The 19,584-nt window shown below is 41.9% G+C and overlaps 1 protein-coding gene across 2 annotated transcripts in view; it reads right to left on the minus strand.

Annotated features, from left to right (window-relative positions):
- Positions 1-3,683: 3,683 nt before the first annotated feature.
- Positions 3,684-19,584, minus strand: part of CLSPN (claspin) — a 38,266-nt gene continuing 22,365 nt past the window's right edge. For both annotated transcript variants that reach the window (XM_064363679.1, XM_012439864.2), the window contains exons 13-25: positions 17,046-17,245; positions 16,548-16,702; positions 15,726-15,952; positions 14,734-14,845; positions 12,749-12,824; positions 12,432-12,535; positions 8,347-8,511; positions 8,118-8,239; positions 7,745-7,872; positions 7,003-7,108; positions 6,352-6,434; positions 5,928-6,089; positions 3,684-5,622 (exon numbers count right to left, since the gene is read on the minus strand). In XM_064363679.1, coding sequence (XP_064219749.1) covers positions 5,509-5,622; positions 5,928-6,089; positions 6,352-6,434; positions 7,003-7,108; positions 7,745-7,872; positions 8,118-8,239; positions 8,347-8,511; positions 12,432-12,535; positions 12,749-12,824; positions 14,734-14,845; positions 15,726-15,952; positions 16,548-16,702; positions 17,046-17,245 — 1,754 coding nt within the window. In that variant the 3' untranslated portion in view covers positions 3,684-5,508. The remainder of the gene's footprint in view (positions 5,623-5,927; positions 6,090-6,351; positions 6,435-7,002; positions 7,109-7,744; positions 7,873-8,117; positions 8,240-8,346; positions 8,512-12,431; positions 12,536-12,748; positions 12,825-14,733; positions 14,846-15,725; positions 15,953-16,547; positions 16,703-17,045; positions 17,246-19,584) is intronic.

Raw genomic sequence — 19,584 nt, forward strand, 5'->3', positions numbered from 1 at the left:
AAAACCTATCCCTACTAAAAATACAAATTAGCTGGGCACTAAAAATACAAAAATTAGCCAGGCATGGTGGTGAGCACCTATAACCCCAGCTAGTTGGGAGGCTGAGGCAGGAGAACTGATTGCCTGGGAGGCTGAGATTGTAGTGAGCCAAGATCACGTCACTACACTCCAGCCTGGGTGACAGAGCGAGAATCCGTTTCAACAACAAAGAATAGAAAACATAAACAGAGGTAACCTAATTAAGAAAGGGGTGGTAATGGTCAGAGAAGGCTTCTCTGAAATGAAGAAATTAGGCTTAAGCTAACACCTACCCCATCTCTATTAAAAATACAAAAATTAGCCGGAGGTGGTGGCATGTGGCTATAACCCCAGGTACTTGGGAGGCTGAGTCATAATTGCTTGAATCTGGAAGACAGAGGTTTCAATGAGCTGAGATCACTCCACTGCACTCCAGCCTGGGCAATAGAGCGAGAATCCATCTCAAAAAAAAATAAAATAAAATAAAGAAAACTTAAACAGAGGTAACCTAATTAAGAAAGGGGTGGTAATGGTCAGAGAAGGCTCCTCTGAAGAAATTAGGCTTAAGCTAACACCTTAAGAATTATGCATTAGTCAGACAAAGAGGGAAGTTGGAGGGCAGAGCATTCCAGGAAAAGAGAAGGACCCTTTAGATGGTCCTGAGGCTGCATGTCAGGAGAAAGAAAAATAGACAGGAGGTTGGGAGGCAGAGCTGTATCATGCAGGGCCTTGTTGTCCATGAGAAGTTTGAACTTTGAGTGCAGTAGAAGACATTAAGAGATTATAAGTAGGGAAGTGTCATCCTCCAAATCATGTTTATATAAAGGTCACCTCTGGCTGCTATGCAGATTGGATGGAAGGGAAGCAAAAACAGAAGTGGGGAGGTCAGGAGGCTACGGCAGTACCCTGGAAAAAAATTATGGAATCTTGGACCAGGGCGTTGGCCATAGAGCTGGGAGAAATGAGCTGATTCAAGATGCAGTTTGGAAGTAGAAATAACAGAACTTGGAGATTGTCTGATTACAGAGTTAAGGAAGGTATTGAGAATGCTCTTCAGGTTTCCAGTCCAAGTGACTGGGTATATGGAGGTATCATTTACTGAAATGGCAAATACAGGAGGAAGAGCAGGTTTTTAGAGATCACATTTTCAAGGATAAGTTTGAGATATTTGAGAAACAATGGGCCTTTAAGAAGTGGCCTACAATATATGATGTAATTGCAATACTGGTAATTTCTTTTTTTCTTTCTCAAAGGAAGCGAATTTCTTTTTTCTGGGAGCTACTGGCAATTTCTTATGCTTACAGAATAGCACTTGACATAACGCACTGACATACATTTTCTAACTTAAGCCCCCCAGCTACTCTGAGACAGCCATGACTTAGTATCCTCATTTTATAAGCAGAGACTCTGAAAAGTGTAGTGTTATTTATTCAGACTGTGGTAGGCACCACTACATTCCAAGCTGTGTGCCAGGCCATGAGCAGGAAATAAAGGTAGAAGATAAATACCATTTCAAGGATGATATAATAAAATAGTATCATGACAACACTCTTCACAGAAATACTCTCCTCTATCCTTAGGTACACAAGTCCTAGGACAGGATGCCCCAAGAGTGATCAGACATAACCCTAGGAGATAAAAACCAAAAACACCCCCTAAAAAGTCTTCCAGCCTGAGCATTAGAAACTCTTCAAGTGAGAATTTTGTAGAGAAGCAATTGAGAAAATGAGGGATGCTACAGAGATCTGAGCACCTTGTCTCTAGAGCTTTGGTGAATAAAATCTTATGGTTTATGGAAAAGACCCTAGTATGGCTGTGCAACTGTGAATTAATGAGATGAGATTAGGGACCTGTTTAAAGCGGCTAATACCATATCCCTATTCAAGTGTATGGAACAAGGAAGAAACAAAAAGACTGACACTGAGCACACGCTATCTCCCACACTCATGGGCTCTCATCCCTCCAAATGTGTAATTTCCAAGCTAGTGGAACTGAGTTCTCCTAGGAGCCATAGTGACAGGTCCTGGGACTTCAATTTCATTAAAACATAGCTGATGCTGCTGGCTCAGTGCCTTGGGCAACAGGCATGTGGGTCAGATCAAAACTGTCCATGTCAATCCTGTTTCCAAGATCAAGGCTTAGCTCACCTTATAGCAACTATCCTGGCATAAGGAAAAGTAACCCAGAAATTTAAGACTCAAGTTTTCTTTCTCCAAAGAGTGCTTTCTCCCAGGTGCCTCAATCAGAAACCATTTTCTTTTTTTCTTTTGAGACAGTCTCGCTCCGTCGCCCATGCTGGAGTGCAGTGGCACAATCTTGGCTCACTGCAACCTCTGTCTCCTGGGTTCAAGCAATACTCCTGTCTCAGTCTCCCGAGTAGCTGAGACTACAGGCACCTGCCACCATGCCCAGATGTTTTGTATTTTTAGTAGATATGAGGTTTCACCTGCCTGGTCAGGCTGGTCTCAAACTCCTGACTTCAGATGATCCACCCACCTCAGCCTCCCAAAGTGCTGGGATTACAGGCATGAGCCACTGCGCCTGGCCCAGAAACCATTTTCTCCCCAGATTTTGCAGGGACTAATTTTCTTATTTATTATTATTATTTTTAATAGAGTCGGGGTTTCACCATGTTGCCCCGGCTGGTCTTGAACTCCTGAGTTCAAGCAATGTACTTGCCTCAGTCTCCTAAAGTGCTGGGATTACCAGTGTGAGTCATGTAATCCCAGTGTAAACTGTGCCTGGCTGAATTTTCTTACCCTCAGTTGTCAATTCCAATTGTCTTTTCCATCTCTTCCCTAAAAGACATGTAGGGAAACAAGAGGGGAGAAATATTTAGCCTTCCTGCTCAGCAAGGGCTATCTTGTCTTGGGCACTGTTTAGAGAGCTCTAAAGAGGCAAAAACACTTATCTTAAACCCATGGATAAAATGAAGTACATACAAACTCATCTCAATCAAAGAGCTATAACAGGCTGTGCCGGGTGGGTGAGCCTGTGACTCCAGCATTTTGGGAGGCCAAAGTGGGAGGATTGCTTGAAATCAGGAGTTCAAAATCAGCCAGGGCAACACAGCAAGACCCTGACTCTACAAAAATAAAATGATTAGCTGGGCATGGGGGCATGTGCCTGTAATGTGACCCAGCTACTCCAAAGGTTGAGGAAGGAGGATGCTTAAGCCCAGAAGTTCAAGGGTACATACAGTGAGCTATGATTGTGCCATTGCACTCTAACCTGGACAAAAGAATGAGATCGTCTCTAAAAATATATATATATTTTTTAAAAGAGCTATAACAGCAGGTGCCATTTATGTAGAGACGGGGTTTCACCACGTTGGTCAGGCTGGTCTCGAACTCCTGATCTTGTGATCCGCCCACCTCGGCCTCCCAAAGTGCCCTGGCATTACAGGCGTGAGCCACCGTGCCTGGCCGAAGGTGCGATTTATGTAAACTCAGCTCTCCTCTTCTCCTATGCTGAACCCAAACCACTTGGTAAGTTGACTTGATCAATTCACTAGGACTGAGAAGCCAGTGAGGGGACAACTGCAGCAGCCTCTCATTTTAGATCCAGAGGGTTTCCCTGGGATGGAGATAACCTGAAAATGAAATGCTCCTCAATGTTAGACAAGCATTGACCTAAGAATGAGCATTCAAGCTGGACAGCAAATCTTCCCTTCAAGGCATTAAGATTTATTGAAAAACTACATACATATTAAAACATCTTTATATACATTTTTCCTATTATAAGATTACAAATATACAAACATGAGTATTGTCAAAGTCAGCATCTTATTAGAAAACTGTAGAAAATCTACAACCTAATTTCATCAATTAAATTGGTATTCCCACCTCCCAATAAAAAACTGGCACACTCTCTTCCAACTTCCCAAGTCCAGCTCCTGACACTGAAACCACAACATTCACATAGAATGTTTTTCCAAAGCAGCACTGATGCTCAGTTCTGAGGGGAAAAACATTTGTTCAAAATTCTGAGAAGCTTGTGGTAGTTCAGGGAAAATAGAGAATGATGGCAATTCTCTTCAATTATATTTCTATTAAATTCCATGGTGGTCTTCTCTCAAAATTAGTAACGAAATACTGAAATGTCCATTGACTAGTGAGGGCAATGTATGTAAGCCAGGAGAATGAAATAAATAATGGTTGTTTCTTCTTGTCAGACCCAGAAGGGAGGTCTTTGAACAACAGTGCTTCAAATTAAGAATTCAGTCCCAGGAAAGGTCTCTGCCTCATAGACTGTGATGGACGAACACTGGGTGTAACATTTTATCTTCATCCCCAAGCTCCAGAAAATTAGAACCACAGTCTTTCCGACTTGGGTACCAGTTTAAGTCCTTATTAAGCAGCAAAAATTAATTCAAAATGTGATGCTGCCTTGGGAAGAGGCATACAGAAAAATGAAAGGGATAAGACTAATACAGCAGCTCATGTATTAGTTCCTAGGTCCTCCAGGAATCTTTCTTTTGGCTGGGGGCAGTGGCTCATGCCTGTAATCCCAGCACTTTGGGAGGCTGAGGTGACTGGATCACTTGAGATCAGTTCAACACCAGCCTGGCTAACATGGTGAAACCCCGTCTCCACTACCAATACAAAAATTAGCTGGGTGTGGTGGAGCACGCCTGTAGTTCCAGCTACTCAGGAGGCTGAGGCAGGAGAATTGCTTGAACCCAGGAGGCAGAGGTTGCCATGAGCCAAGACTGCGCCACTGTACTCCAGCTGGGGCAACAGAGTGAGACTGTCTCAAAAAAAAAATAAAATAAAATAAAATAAACTTTCTTTCACTGAACCCTGGTCATCATGGTACGTATCTCATGGGTGTAAAGCAGTCATTATGGTACTGATTTTCACTGTCTTCTCTAATCTGTAATGTCAGTTTTCCCTACTCTTTTTCTTCCAACCACTTCTATCACAAAGAGATATTAACCCAGGAAGCTGCTAGGATAAAATGTCAGATGTTTAATGGAAGAAGTGACACCTAACCCAAGGCCAGGTGTGGTGGCTCATGCCTGTAATCCCAGAACTTTGGGGGACCAAGGTGAGTGAATCACTTGAGGTCAGGAGTTTTGAGACCAGCCTGGCCAACATGGTGAAACCCCGTCTGTACTAAAAATACAAAAATTCGCTTGAACCTGGGAGATGGAGGTTGCAGTGATCCGAGATCACACCATTGCATGCCAGCCTGGGCAACAGAGTGAGACTCCACTTTAAAAAAAAAAAAAAAGAAACCTCACCCAAGTATTCCATGAGTTGTTGATGTTGTAAATACTGCAGAATTGAGATCAGTGGCCAATCCAGGGACTAATACTAGGAAAAGAGATGTCTAGAGCTGTGCAGTAGAAAGAACTGGAATTTCAGTACGCAATCTTATTGCATTGATTATGAAGGAAGGATCATCGGCTTGAGTGTCAATTCCAACTCTCAGTGCTAGAAACTTCTCAAGGCAGTTTCAACGTAGATTCTGGTATCCTTGATGGTGTTAGCTCTCCAAGTATTTGAAGATGCTTTGCTTCAATCCTGAAGTGCTATTATCATCTGTTTTGAGGCGCTTAGGTGAAGGAGAAGTCACGAAAGATGGACCCCTTCTCTTTACCTAGAGAGCAGAGAGGGAATTAGGGCCAGCTTAAGACCTTCACATAAGTACTTACCTTCAACTAGCTCTCAAGCAACTTATAGTTAAATCGTGAATTATTAAAAACAGAAAAAAAAGAAAGAAAGATAAACTTTCTAGGCAAGTTTCAAAGTTGATTACCTACTAGGGGTAGCAATTCTCTTGTACTTTATTGGGGAGTGCAAGATTTCAACACTGCAGCATAAAGCTTCAGAATTTTTGTTTTTAAATTTAAATAAATAAATTCTAGTTTGGGAATCCACCATATTAGTTCTCAAATTCCATACCTGAGACTTAGACAATTCCTTTGCCGCCTCAGCCTTGACAGGAGAAAGTGTATGAAAGACAAAGTTTCTTGAATTTCGAGGAGCACTCGGGTTAAGATCAGAGAGAGCAGCCAGTTTCTGAAGCACAGCTTTGGGCTGGTTTAGCAGTGAGCCTGTCTTCACCTGAGGAAAGACGAGTCATCTAGTATCAAATCCCAAGTGCCAACTAAAGAATGAAAAGTCCTTCCCTCCCTATCTCCCCCCAGATATTGAGGATACATATTCCTACCCTATTCAAGGTAGAAAAGAAATAGCGGACTCCTTTAACATTAACTTTTCTCTGCAGCCACCTCCCTCCTCTAAATACAGAGACTATTCCCTAAGCTGACCTTGGGCCTTTATAACCTGTAGACTAGATGTTAGATTAACTAGGCTCCCAACTAACCTGATGAGCACTTCCCAGTCTGATGGCTTCAAAAGGATTTCTGAGCAAAGACTTTGATTCTTGAATAACCACAGGGTGACTGGCTGGAAAGAAAAGACAGAGGCCTATTCTGGGAAAAGCTGATTAGAATTACTTTTAAATCTAAACAAACTAAGATATCTTGTAACTAAATCAATATGCTAAAGCCATGGGAACTCTGTTCTATATAATGGTGACTTTGAAACTACAAGAATTGGCTCCAAGAAGAGAGACAACTAAGTTGAACAGTAATCATTTAAGAAAAACAGAAGTGGTGTGTGGAATAGTAAAGAGCTTCATTTCTGAAATTAAATATTCCTGGATTAAAATCCCACCTCTAACACTCAGGTATAAGATACTGGGCAACTAAATAGAGAAAGCCAGAATTAACAACTCTGAGCCTTAGAACATAAAGTAAAACCAGCTATATATACTCACAAATACAGTCTCTACTGCCCAATAGTCTAAGAGCTAAGTACACTGTCCCCCACCATCTCTGTGAAGCCTCTTTAAGACAATATTAGACACAAGCTTATGATTAAGCTGCAACAGCTCCTGAAGGTTAGAGTCACCTCCAAAGCTCTAGCACTAACAATCCAGGGGGCTAGACCCTAAGGAGAAACAAGAGCTCACCATTCTTCTGCAGTGCTTTGGCTGTAACTTTCTTGGCCAGTATCATAAACTGACTGTCCTCCCCAACTTCTTCTTCTTCTTCAGCTGTAATTTTCCCCTGCTGTGCCTGAAAATAAAAATTATACAGCATTAAAAAACTCTATAGCCTTCCTAAACAGTTAGCATGGCCTGGATTGTGAAAGAGTTCCTGGGGGTATCATTTGTTTTTCTTTTTGCAACCTTTGCTGCTTTAAACAAAAAAATTAATCTTAGACAAACGTGAAGAGAATTGTCCATGGTAGCCTTCTTAAAATACAAAAGATAGCTCAAGGATTAAAAGAGATAGCAATATGGTGCCTAAGATTTTGAAACTATCATGCCAAGCTAAAAATTTTTTTTTTTTTGAGATGGAGTCTTGCTCTAGCCCAGGCTGGAGTATAGTGGCGCAATCTCAGCTTACTGCAACCTCCGCCTCCCGGGTCCTGGTTCAAGCAATTCTCCTGCCTCAGCCGCCCGAGTAGCTGGGATTACAGGCACGTGCCACCATACCCAGCTAATTTTTTTATTTTTAGTAGAGACGGGGTTTCACCATGTTGGCTATGCTGGTCTTGAACTCCTGACCTCATGATCTGCCCGCCTTGGCCTCCCAAAGTGCTGGGATTACAGGTGTGAGCCACTGCACCCGGCCAACAAGATTTTGAAACTATCATGACAAGCTAAGTGACAGCCTCATAAACTAGGGTCAGAGTACGTGAATTCCTACCATGTCCCGAAGCCATTGCTCTCGTTCAATTCGCTCCTTCCTCCACCTGGCCTCTGACTCATCAAGCTGTTCTTCGGTCTGATCATCATCAGAGTCTCTGTGGAACAAGTCCATCTGGGAAGCATCATCTAAACAAAGAGTGAAAGTAATCAGCATTCAGCAATCTTCACAGGAGAGGGTACTTGGACAGACAAAAAACAAACCCTTATCGTTTACTACATAACGACGTAAACTTTTCCCATCCACTAACAGAAAACAATAGCTACAACTAGGTCTTCCCATAGCCTGTTAGTTTTGCTTGCCATTTGCCATGTGAAACTGCACAAATGAGCATATTGTAACTATTTGCTTTCAAAGGCAACAACCAAGATACCTATGTTTTTCCATCGAAACTTCCTCATTCGCCCAGGACCATCACTGTGCAGATCCCCATCAGCAAGGTACCTCTCTTGGTATAAACGTAGCTGTCGCTTATCATCATCCAACATAGTTTTCCTATAATAGGAGAAATAAGGTGTTCAAAATAAGGACTATTCTGGCTGGTTATAGGGCCTGTCTTACGATATACCCTGTTACTCAGAAGGGCTTTCTGGGATACTGACATGTGTATTTTCTTGATTTGACTCTGTAGTTCCTCATCAGAAGGAAGTACTTCATCAATTATGTCCTCTTCATATTCATCAGTCTCTTCCCCATCATACTCATCTTCACTTCCCACATCACTTCCTGACACCTCTGCTTCATCTTCCAGGTATTTCCTCAACCTCCTAGAAAGCAATTTTGAGTATTAGGAAATACAACAATGAATATACTCACAGAATATGGAAGCAGAGAAAAGCAGAACACAGAGCCTCTTCTAATAATAATAATAAACATAATACATTTTGATAATATTTAAATTTTTTTGGTAATAGTCTCCTACTTGATGGTTTGACTTAATGATTTTTCAACTTTACGATGACATGAATGTGATCTGCACTTAGTATGCTTCTCAATTTATAATGGAGTTATATCTGGATAAGCCAAAACTGCATTTTCAACTTACGACAGATTGATCAGGATACAGCTCCATTGTAAGATGTGGAGCATCTATATTTAAAAGTTGATCACTTAATATGTCCTATGTGCTAATAACTGTGCTTTACAAGTATTAACATCTTATCCTTAGGAACGGGTACTATTATTCTCTTCATTTTACAGTTGAGGGAACTAAGCCTCAGAAAGATTAAATTTATCCAAGGTCACATAGCTAGAAGGTAGCAGAGCCTGGATTCAACTTAGATTGGGTGACTTGAAAGCCAGAAAACTCTTAATCTCTTCTACATGCATTAGAATACCGGCTGGAAGGTTCAAACTATTTTGTTTTGCGCCATTTGAGCACATCAGCTTTAAGAGAGAAACTGGAGATGGTGTGGTGTAGAAAGGTAATAAACTGGGATCTTCTTACAGTCTACCAAATCTTGACCCCCATATTAGAAGGAAGACTAAGGCTCAGAGCTCCTCGTAATCAAAACTACTACTTAGTTACTTTTTCTGACTTCAGCTCCCCCTGAGAACAAATATGCTGTCACCCTGGGTTCTAAGTCTTCTTGGTCCCATGTGGTCCAAAATGGCAGAAGTTTGGTGGCTTTCTGAAAACTGATTTTTATCAAAGACCTATACTGTATTTTCTTTTCTTTTGAGATGAAGTCTCACTCTGTTGTCCAGGCTGGAGTGCAGTGGCACCATCTTGGCTCACTGCAACCTTCGCCTTCTGGGTTCAAGCAATTCTCATGCCTCAACCTCCTGAGTAGCTGGGATTACAGGTGCGTGCCACCATGCCTGGCTAAATTGTTTTTTTTTTTTTTTTGAGACAGAGTTTTGCTCTTGTTGCCCAGGCTAGTGTACAATGGCACAATCTCGGTTCACCGCAACATCCATCTCCCGGATTCAAGCAATTCTTCTACCTCAGCCTCCTGAGTAGCTAGGATTAGCATGCGCCACCACACCTGGCTAATTTTGTATTTTTAGTAGAAACGGGGTTTCTCCATGTTGGTCAGGCTGGTCTTGAACTCCTGACCTCAGGTAACCTGCTCACCTCAGCCTCCAAAGTGTTGGGATTACAGGCATGAGCCACTGCGCCTGGCCTTTTTTTTTTTTTTTTTTTTAAAGTAGAGACAGGGTTTCACCATGTTGGCCAGGGTGGTCTTGGACTCCGGACCTCAGGTGATCCTTCCGCCTCAGCCTCCCAAAGTGCTGAGATTACAGGCGTGAGCCACCATACCCGGCCTATACTGTATTTTCTTAAAGCTAAGTTCTTCTAAATCTTAGGGTTCCTGGAAAATTCCTTCAGGGGCCACTAGTCACTAGGTTTCCCAAACTTCCCACTTACTGTCTTTGAACAGTTCAACTTTTATCTGTCATTCTTTATAAGATTTTATTTGAACAAAGAGCTCTGCAGTTAAGAACTACTACCTTAGAAAAATCTATGGATGACCTAAAGCTGTATGAGAGTTTATCTGACAGGTGACAAATGAAAACACAAAATGAATCTTAATAGAATGAAATGATGAGATAAAAGCAACCATATAAATCTAACAGGGATCAATATGAGGTCCTATATGTGAATTCCAAGTCATTTATATACAATATAACATTAAATACCTATTAGAATTGTCTTTATAAAACTTTTTTTTTAACATCATAGGATAATATTTCTGGATATGCTAAGTAGGGAAAAAAGCAAGATGCAAAATTATACATATAAAAAGACGTATAAATCTCAACTATATAAAAATATATGCATAAAAAGATTAAAAGGAACTTTTTTTTTTTTTTTTGAGACAGAGTCTCACTCTGTCGCCAGGCTGGAGTGCAGTGGTGTGCCATCTCGGCTCACTGCAATCTCTACCTCCTGGGTTGAAGCGATTCTCCTGCCTCAGCCTCCCGAGTAGCTGAGACTATAGGTGCACACCATCACACCCAGCTAATTTTTGTATTTTTTAGTAGAGATGGGGTTTCACCATATTGGCCAGGATGGTCTCGATCTCTTGACCTCGTGATCAGACCGCCTTGGCTTTCTAAAGTGCTGGGATTAGAGGCGTGAGGCACCCGGCCCAGCACTAACTTTCATTTATATACTGGATGGTGGATATGGATAACTTTTTATTTATATATTTCTGTATTCTTTTCTTTTGGGTGCGGGGATGGAGTTTCTCTCTTGTCACCGAGACTGGAATGCAATGACCTAATCTCAACTCACTGCAACCTCCGCCTCCCACTTTCAAGCGATTCTCCAGCCGTGCCTCCTAAATAGCTGGAATTTTACAGGTGCCCACCACCACACCCAGCTAATTTTGTATTTTTAGTAGAGACAGGGTCTTGCCATGTTGGTTAGGCTGGTATCAAACTCCTGACCTCAGGTGATCCACCCGTCTCAGCCTCCCAAAGTGCTGACATTATAGAAGTGAGCCACCGTGCCCAGCTTGTATTCTTTTACATATCCTAAAATAAATATTTTACTTTCATGACCAGAAAAACAAATCATTAAAAAAATAAGCTGGGCCTGGTGGCTCATGCCTCTAATCCCAGACTTTGGGAAGCCGAGGCAGGAGGATCACTTGAGGCCAGGAGTTTAAGACCAGCCTGGAAACAAACCAAGGCCCCATCTCTACAAAAAATAAAAAGAATTAGCTAGGTGTGGTGGCACATGCCTGTAGTCCTAGCTACTTAGGAAGCTGATGTAGGAAGATTTAAGTTAAAAGGTGGCAAACTACAACTCAACTCTTAGGGGAAATTTCACCTAATCTAAGTTGAATCCAGGCTCTGCTACCTTCCAGCTATGTGACCTTGGGTAAATTTAATCATTCTAAGGCTCGGTACCTTCAATTGTAAAATGAAGGGAATAACAGTACCCACTCATAAGATAATTTTTTTTTTTTTTAGATAGAGTCTTGCTCTGTCACCCAGGCTGGAGTGCAATAAGGCTCACCACTGCAACCTCCACCTCCCAAGTAGCTGGCACTAAGGCGCCCGCCACCAGGCCCGGCTAATTTTTGTATTTTTAGTAGAGACAGGGTTTCACCATGTTGGTCATGCTGATCTCAAACTCCTGACCTCGAGTGATATGCCCTCCTTGGCCTCCCAAAGTGTTGGGATTACAGGCATGAGCCACTGCACTTGGGCTAAGATAATATATGTTAATGCCTATAAAGCACAGTTATTAGCACAAAGTACATATTAAGTGATCAACCTTTTTTTTTTTTTTTTGAGACAGTCTCGCTTTGTCACCCAGGCTGGAGTGCAATGGCATAATCTCGGCTCATTGCAACCTCTGCCACCCAGGTTCAAGCGATTCTCCCTGCCTCAGCCTCCCAAGTAGCTGGGACTACAGGTACCCACCATCATGCCCAGCTAATTTTTATATTTTTAGTAGAGATGGGGTTTCACCATGCTGGCCAGGCTGGTCTTGAACTCCTGACCTCAGGCAATCCACCCATCTCAGCCTCCCAAAGTGCTGTGATTACTGGTATGAGCCACCATGCCCAGCCAGAACTTCCATTTTAAGGTTGAATACTCCATTGCATATATATACCTCATTTTGTTTACCCATTCAAAGTGCTGGGATTACAGGCTTGAGCCACCATGGCTGGCCTAGTGATCAACTTTTAAATACAGCTTAAGGAATGGACATAGTAATGGCACCTACATTTGCCTTTTCAACTTCTCAGATCGCTTCATGAGTTCTTCTTCATCATCATCTTCATGGTCTTCTAGTGCCAGATCTTCATTACCAGAGTCATTGTGTTCATCCTACAAAATCAGCATCACTTCCAAATTATGCAGAATAAAATGTGTCCTCAACAAAAACAGGTTTATAAACATCTGCCCAAACACCAAAAATTCTAGAAAATTGTTTCTGATAAGATGCTAAACTTAGAATTCTTAAGAACTGAGGGAAAAAAACACCCAAGGGCAGCAATACATGAAGCTCAGTTATGATTACTTTGTTCCCTTCATACTAACCTCATCACTATCAAACTCATTATCATTTGAAACAAGCCGAAAGTCTCCAAATTCCTCCTCCTCATCTTCTTCTTCCCTAAAATGCAAATCAATGAATCAGTAAACAAGTTGTTAAAAGCAAACTACAAGTAGTCAGACAAGTTAGGAATTAAAAAAAAATTTGTGCGTGTGTTTTTTTTTTTTTCTGAGACACTCTTGGTCTGTTATACCAGCTGGAGTACAGTGGCACCATCTCAGCTCACTGCAACCTCCACCTCCAGGGTTCAAGTGATCCTCCCACATCGGCCTCCCAAGTAGCTGGGACTGGAGGTCCAAGCCACCATGTTCAGCTAATTTTTGTAGAGACAGATTTCACCATGTTGCCCAGGTGCATCTTGAATTCCTGGGCTCAAGCAATCCGCTTGCCTTGGTCTCCCAAAGTACTGGGATTACAGGTATGAGCCACCTTGCCCAGCAAAATTTAAAACTTTTACTAGCACCAATGATCTCTTCAAGAAACAGGAAAAAAAATTTTTTTAATTTTCAGTTGTGGTAAAATATACAGTGTATAGTTCAGTAGTGTTAAGTACATTCACATTGTTAAGCAATCTCCAGAACTCTTTTCAGCTTGCAAAACTAAAACTCTATACCCATTAAACTCTCCATTTCCCCATAGCCTCAGTCCCTGGCAATCACCATTCTACTTTCTGTTTCTATGCATCTGACTAAGTATCTCATGTAAGTGAACTCATACAGTATTTGTCTTTTGGTGACTGGCTTATTTCTCTTAGCATAACATCCTAAGGTTCATCTGTGTTGTAGTGTCAGAATTTCCTTTGAGACAGGATCTTGCTCTGTTGCCCAGAGTGAAGTGGCGCAATCATGACTCACTGCAGCATTGACCTCTCAGGCTTTCACCTCAGACCCCTGAATGCCCAGCTAATTTTAGTATTTTTTGTAGGGATGGAGTTTTGCCATATTGTCCAGGCTGGTCTCAAACTACTGGGCTCAAGTGATGCACCCACCTTAGCCTCCCAAAGTGCTGGGATTACAGGTGTGAACCACCATGCCCAGCCAGAATTTCCATTTTAAGGTTGAATATTCCATTGCATGTATATACCACATTGTGTTTACCCATTCATCTGTCAACAGATATAGGTTGCTTCCATGTTTTGACTATTCACTGTGAATAATGCTGCTTTGAACATAGGATGCAAATATCTGTTCAAGTCCCACTTTTACTTTTTTAGGGCATAGACTAAGAAGTGAAATTGCTGGATCATATGGTCATTCTATTTTTTTTTTCTTTTTAGACTGAGTTTTGCTCTTGTTGCCCAGGTTGGAGTGTAATGGCACAATCTCGGCTCACTGCAACCTCTGCCTCCTGGGTTCAAGCAATTCTCCTGCCTCAGCCTCCAAGTAGCTGGGATTACAGGTATGTACCACCATGCCCAGCTAATTTTTTGTATTTAGTAGAAACAGGGTTTCACCATGTTGGTCAGGCTGGTCTCAAACTCCTGACCTCAGGTGATCCACCTGCCTCGGCCTGCCAAAGTGCTGGGATTACAGGTGTGAGCCACCACAGCTTGTCTCTATTTTTAATTTTTGAGGAGCCGTCATACTGCTTTCCCTAGCCACTGCACTATTTTACCTTCTCAACAATAATACACAAGGTTTCCAATTTCTCCACATTCTTACTAAGATTTTTTGGGTTTTTTTTTAATAAAAGTCATCTTAATGGGTGTCTCACTGTGGTTTTGATTGGTATTTTCCTAATTATTAATGACGTTAAATATCTTTCATATTCTTGCCTTTTTTACCCTGTTCCCCATGAAAGCATTATAATTTGCTTACTAGGCATATATGAAACTCAAATCCACTGCAAGATTCTCAGAAAAGGTACAAAGCCCTTAAGATGATCAGTTATTGCTAACCCCAGAGAACCTGACTTCAAGATTTTATCAAAAGGCCAGGCCTTCCCAAGTTCCCAGCAATCTGAGACTTACCTGTCTGTTGGAAAAGGGCCTGAGCAAAGAGCAAGTGCTTCTTCCATTGGATCACCCATGCTGCTCTCCTTCTCCTGTTTATTTAACTCTGACGAGCCCGGAGTGGAGGCATCTACAACACAACAAGGATAAGATGTATCACCAAAGAATGACAGCTTTATGCTCTTTTCCCAGCCATCTAAAGTCATGCCAGCTCGATACAGTTCTAAGGTAAGCTTGCCAAGAAGAGCTTACCGTCTATTCATTCAAAAAATCCTAATTTAGTGCTTACTATTTGCCATATGTGCCAAGCCACCAGGGATACAGTAATGAACAAACAACTATCCCAGGTCTCATAGAGCTTATGTTCTATCTACCAGGTGTGTGCATTGAGGCAGGAGACAGGAAAGAAGTTAACATTTATATGAAATTTATTATACATCAGACACTGTTCTAAACTTTTAACATGTTAATCATAAATGACGTATCATATGGGCAAAGCTAAAACAGTCTTAAGTTGATACTTTACCACTCTAAGAAAGTAAGAGTTCTAAATGTCAGCACGCTAAGCAGTGAATTCAATTTATATACAAGATTCCATCACAGCCTTGTTTTCTGTGAACTTTTCATCTGAAGGCAAGGGGCTTCTTTTCTTTCTTTTTATTTTAGGCAGGGTCTCTGTCACCCAGGCTGGAATGCAGTGCTGTGATCTCGGCTCACTGCAACCTCCACCTTCTGGGTTCAAGAGATCCTCCCACCTCAGCCTCCCAAGTAGCTGGAACCACAGGCACGTGCTGCCATGCCCGGCTAATTTTTTTTTTTTTTAATAGAGACATGGATTTGCCATGTTGCCCACGCTGGTCTCAAACTTCTGAGCTCAAGCAATCCACCCAACTTGGCTTCCCAAAGTTCTAGGATTACAGGTGTGAGCCACAGCACCTGGCTAGGGAATTCTTTTCAAGGACATGGATACCTGGGTGTGGTAAGCCTGATGCTCTCTGTTGGATATTTACCCTGAGAAGTGAATTTTCCTGAACAAAGGTTCAGAAGTTCCTCCATGTTCTCTTTCTTGTCACTCTTCCTGTGTAGCTGTTTTTCAGCCTGAGACGTAAACTTTCCAGTACACAAATCCAACAGCTCATCCATGTTGGCATCCATGGCATTCTCATCCATACTGGCCAATGGCAGTCGAGGCTTCAAAGCTTGGTACTGATCCCTGTGGTTTCTAACATTTAAGAACCTACGAGCCAATGAGCACAACGAATAGTATAAATATTCCTCAGAGAAATGGCAAAGTAGGGGGTGAAAAACCACTAAACTCATTTCCAATACCAGTTAAAAGATGAATCTCAAACTAGAAAGCAAAAGATTCAAACTTTAGGCTTGTGTTAATCTAAAGAGGGAGGGAAAAGTTTGGTGAAAGAATAAAATGTTACTCAAAAGGTAAAGTGTAAAGAATAACTTTTAGCTTCAGAGGATGCTAGAGCAGGGCTTGGCATTATATCCTGTAATGTGTCACCAGTCTGTGAATTCTCAGTCGTACCCAACAATAACATAGCAGGATGGATACAGGGAAATTTGATGACCTTACAATACAAGATCTATGCATTTTAAATAAGACAGAAACTGAAAGACCAGAATGTCAGCAAGAGCTATTTATGTTTTATTCTCTGGATAGACTTTGCTCAAACTTAGAATGTAATACTAATGGTCTGTACACCTTCTCTTTCTCAGAAGAGAAAGCACAGATGGAGTGACAGAAGCTCACTTATTTTTAAACAAAATTAAGCGGTACCCAGCACCATTCCCACCCACAGAAACACAAAACTACCTACCCATCTGCATCCAACAGTTGGCTCTGAGTGTCATCTTCTAAACAGAACTGGAAGTCTCCTGCTCCTAGGAAAAGTGTCTTAGGTTCTGGGGAGGCGTTATACAGATCCTGGGAATCCTCTATGGGAAGTGAAGGCTCAGACAGTTTCCCTGAACTCTGGTACCCAAACAAAAACAAACAATAACAAAACATTTTACAAATGTCATTCATTGTCATGACAACAACAGAAGTTGCTGTTTGCAAAATTCAATCTACTCTCCAGCAATTGCAGTTGAGGAGGACAATACACAGCCATGAGAAGCATAAAGAAAAATATCTCCAAGAAAGTAAGAATACTGGATGAAGCTTGTTTTTAATACACAAAGGGGGTGGATTTTTTAAACTCAACACACATAAGCTCAGTACCAATGTGGTGGGAGTTGGTTGGCTGGGACACACTTTATTTAGCAATGTGGGAAGCAAAGAGAGGAGGAGATTAGAAAAACCATTACCATCTTACCTTAGAAGCTGAGCTGACCAAACTGGCTCGAAATAGCCCAGGGGAAGGAGATCTGAATCCTCCTGCTGTAGGTAAAAAACTGGTCCCACGGCCTGTTTGTCTGTTGCAAGGCTGATAGGATGGAATCGTGGAGCCAATGAGCTCAAAGCTGCTATTGTGGCTGCTCTCCTTTGTTAGCAATGAACATGAATCATCCTCATCTAAAGAAAGAGAAACACCTTTTAAGTGCATGATTACAGAAATAAGGTGGATTTGTTTAGGAAAAAGAGTTGAGGATGAAACTGTCAGATAAAATTCATAGGCAAATCCCTCGAGTTATATGTTCCAAAACATTAAGTTAAAGGTAAATTACAGTACTAAGATAGCATTATGTAATCAGGGCTTATTACTCTGAGCAGTGACATTTGAAAGTTATTCTTTTTTTTTTTTTGGAGATGGAGTCTTGCTCTGTCTTGCAGGCTGGAGTGCAGTAGTGCTCACTGAAACCTCTGCCTCCTGGGTTCAAGTGATTCTCCTGCCTCAGCCTCCCGAGTAGCTGGGCCAATGGGCGCATGCCACCATGCTTGGCTAATTTTTTGTACTTTTGGTAGAAACAGGGTTTCACCGTCTTAGACAGGATGGTCTCAATCTCCTGACCTTGTGATCCACCTCGGCCTCAGCCTCCCAAAGTGCTGGGATTACAGGTGTGACCCACTGCACCCGGCCAAAAGTTCTCTTCTTTCTCTTATCCTGCCTAATGCCTATAATCACACTCTTCATTATCCAATTGTACGTCTTCCTTTGATCTACATACAGAAATATTTCATTGCTCACTCAATCAACACATATTCACTAAGGACATTATGTACCATGGCCTACTATAAATAAACCGCAAGTTTTCAAAAAATAGACCAGGAAGGGCCGGGCACGGTGGCTCATGCCTATAATCCCAGCACTTTGGGAGGCCGAGGGGGTGGATCACGAGGTCAAGAGATCGAGACCATCCTGGTCTACATGGTGAAACCTCGTCTCTACTAAAAATACAAAAATTAGCTGGGCATGGTGGCGCATGCCTGTAGTCCCAGCTACTCAGGAGGCTAAGGCAGGAGAATTGCTTGAACCCAGGAGGTGGAGGTTGCAGTGAGCCAAGATCGCGCCATTGTACTCCAGCCTGGGTAACAAGAGCGAAACTCCGTCTAAAAAAAAAAAGAAAAAAAAAAATAGACCAGGAAAAATATTCTAATTCATAAACCCCTTTAATTGCCACATGAGAGACTGGGAAGTGACCAGATTAAAAAAAAAAAAAAAAAGGATGTCCGATTACTAGCAGCTCAGGATCGTAGCTCCCAGTGAAAGCTCAGAGAACGAGAGGATGCCACACTTTCAAACAAATTTTCGTTGCTCACGGACCATGGGATTCCCAGCGGAGGAGCCCCATGGGTCGCCAGCGTGACTCTTGTGGCTGGCGCGGCGGTTCTTGGTGCAGAGTAAACGGGACTGGGTCCCCTTTTGGTTGACATTTGGAGTTCCAGAAAGGCAGAGTCGCCTATTCAGCTGATTGAAAAAGGGACTCAAGAAGGAAGCCAGACCAGAGATTACCGGGCAGAAATGCACCATGAATCTTAATGCTGCCGTTTTAGCCGGCGCAGTGGGTTGCTCAGATTCCGGCTCTGGGAATTAAGTTGGATATCCACTCAGAGACCTAATTTGAAAGTCGGTAATTACAAAGACAACAGGTGGATAAATTTACAATGATGGGAAGAAACCAGCATAAAAAGGCTGAGAATACCCAAAATCAGAATGCCTCTCCCTCTACAGGGGATCACAGTTCCTCATCAACAAGGCAACAAGGCCTGATGGAGAACGAGTGCGTTCCATTAACAGAATTAGGCTTCAGAAGGTGGATAATAAGAAACTTCTGTGAGTTAAAAGAACATGTTCTAGCCCAATGTAAAGAAACTAAGAACCTTGAAAAAAGGTTTGACGAAATCCTAACAAGAATAGACAATTTAGAGAGGAATATAAGTCAATTAATGGAACTGAAGAATACAATACAAGAACTCCACGAAGTATGCACAGGTTTTAACAGTCGAATTGATCAAGCAGAAGAAAGGATATCAGAGGTCGAAGACCAACTTAATGAAATGAAAGGAGAAGACAAGATTAGAGAAGAAAGAGTAAAAAGGAATGAGCAAAGTCTCCAAGAACTATGGGACTATGTGAAAAGACCTAATTTACGTTTGATAGGTGTACTTGAATGTCATGAAGGAATGAATCCAAGATGGAAAATATTCTTCAGGACATTATTCAGGAAAACTTTCCTAACCTAGTACGGCAGGACAATACTCAACTCCAGGTAATACAGAGAACACCACAAAGATATTCCTCAAGTAGAGCAACCCCAAGACACATAATCGTTAGATTCACCAGGGTTGAAATAAAGGAGAAAATTCTAAGGGCAGCTAGAGAGAAAGGTCAGGTTACCCATAAAGGGAAGCCTATCAGACTCACAGCAGATCTCTCAGCAGAAACCCTACAAACTAGAAGAGAGTGGGGGTCA

Source organism: Aotus nancymaae, unplaced genomic scaffold (genome assembly GCF_030222135.1).
Source record: "Aotus nancymaae isolate 86718 unplaced genomic scaffold, 86718_ANA_hifiasm-v0.15.2.pri h1tg000053l, whole genome shotgun sequence".
Lineage (NCBI taxonomy): Eukaryota > Metazoa > Chordata > Mammalia > Primates > Aotidae > Aotus > Aotus nancymaae.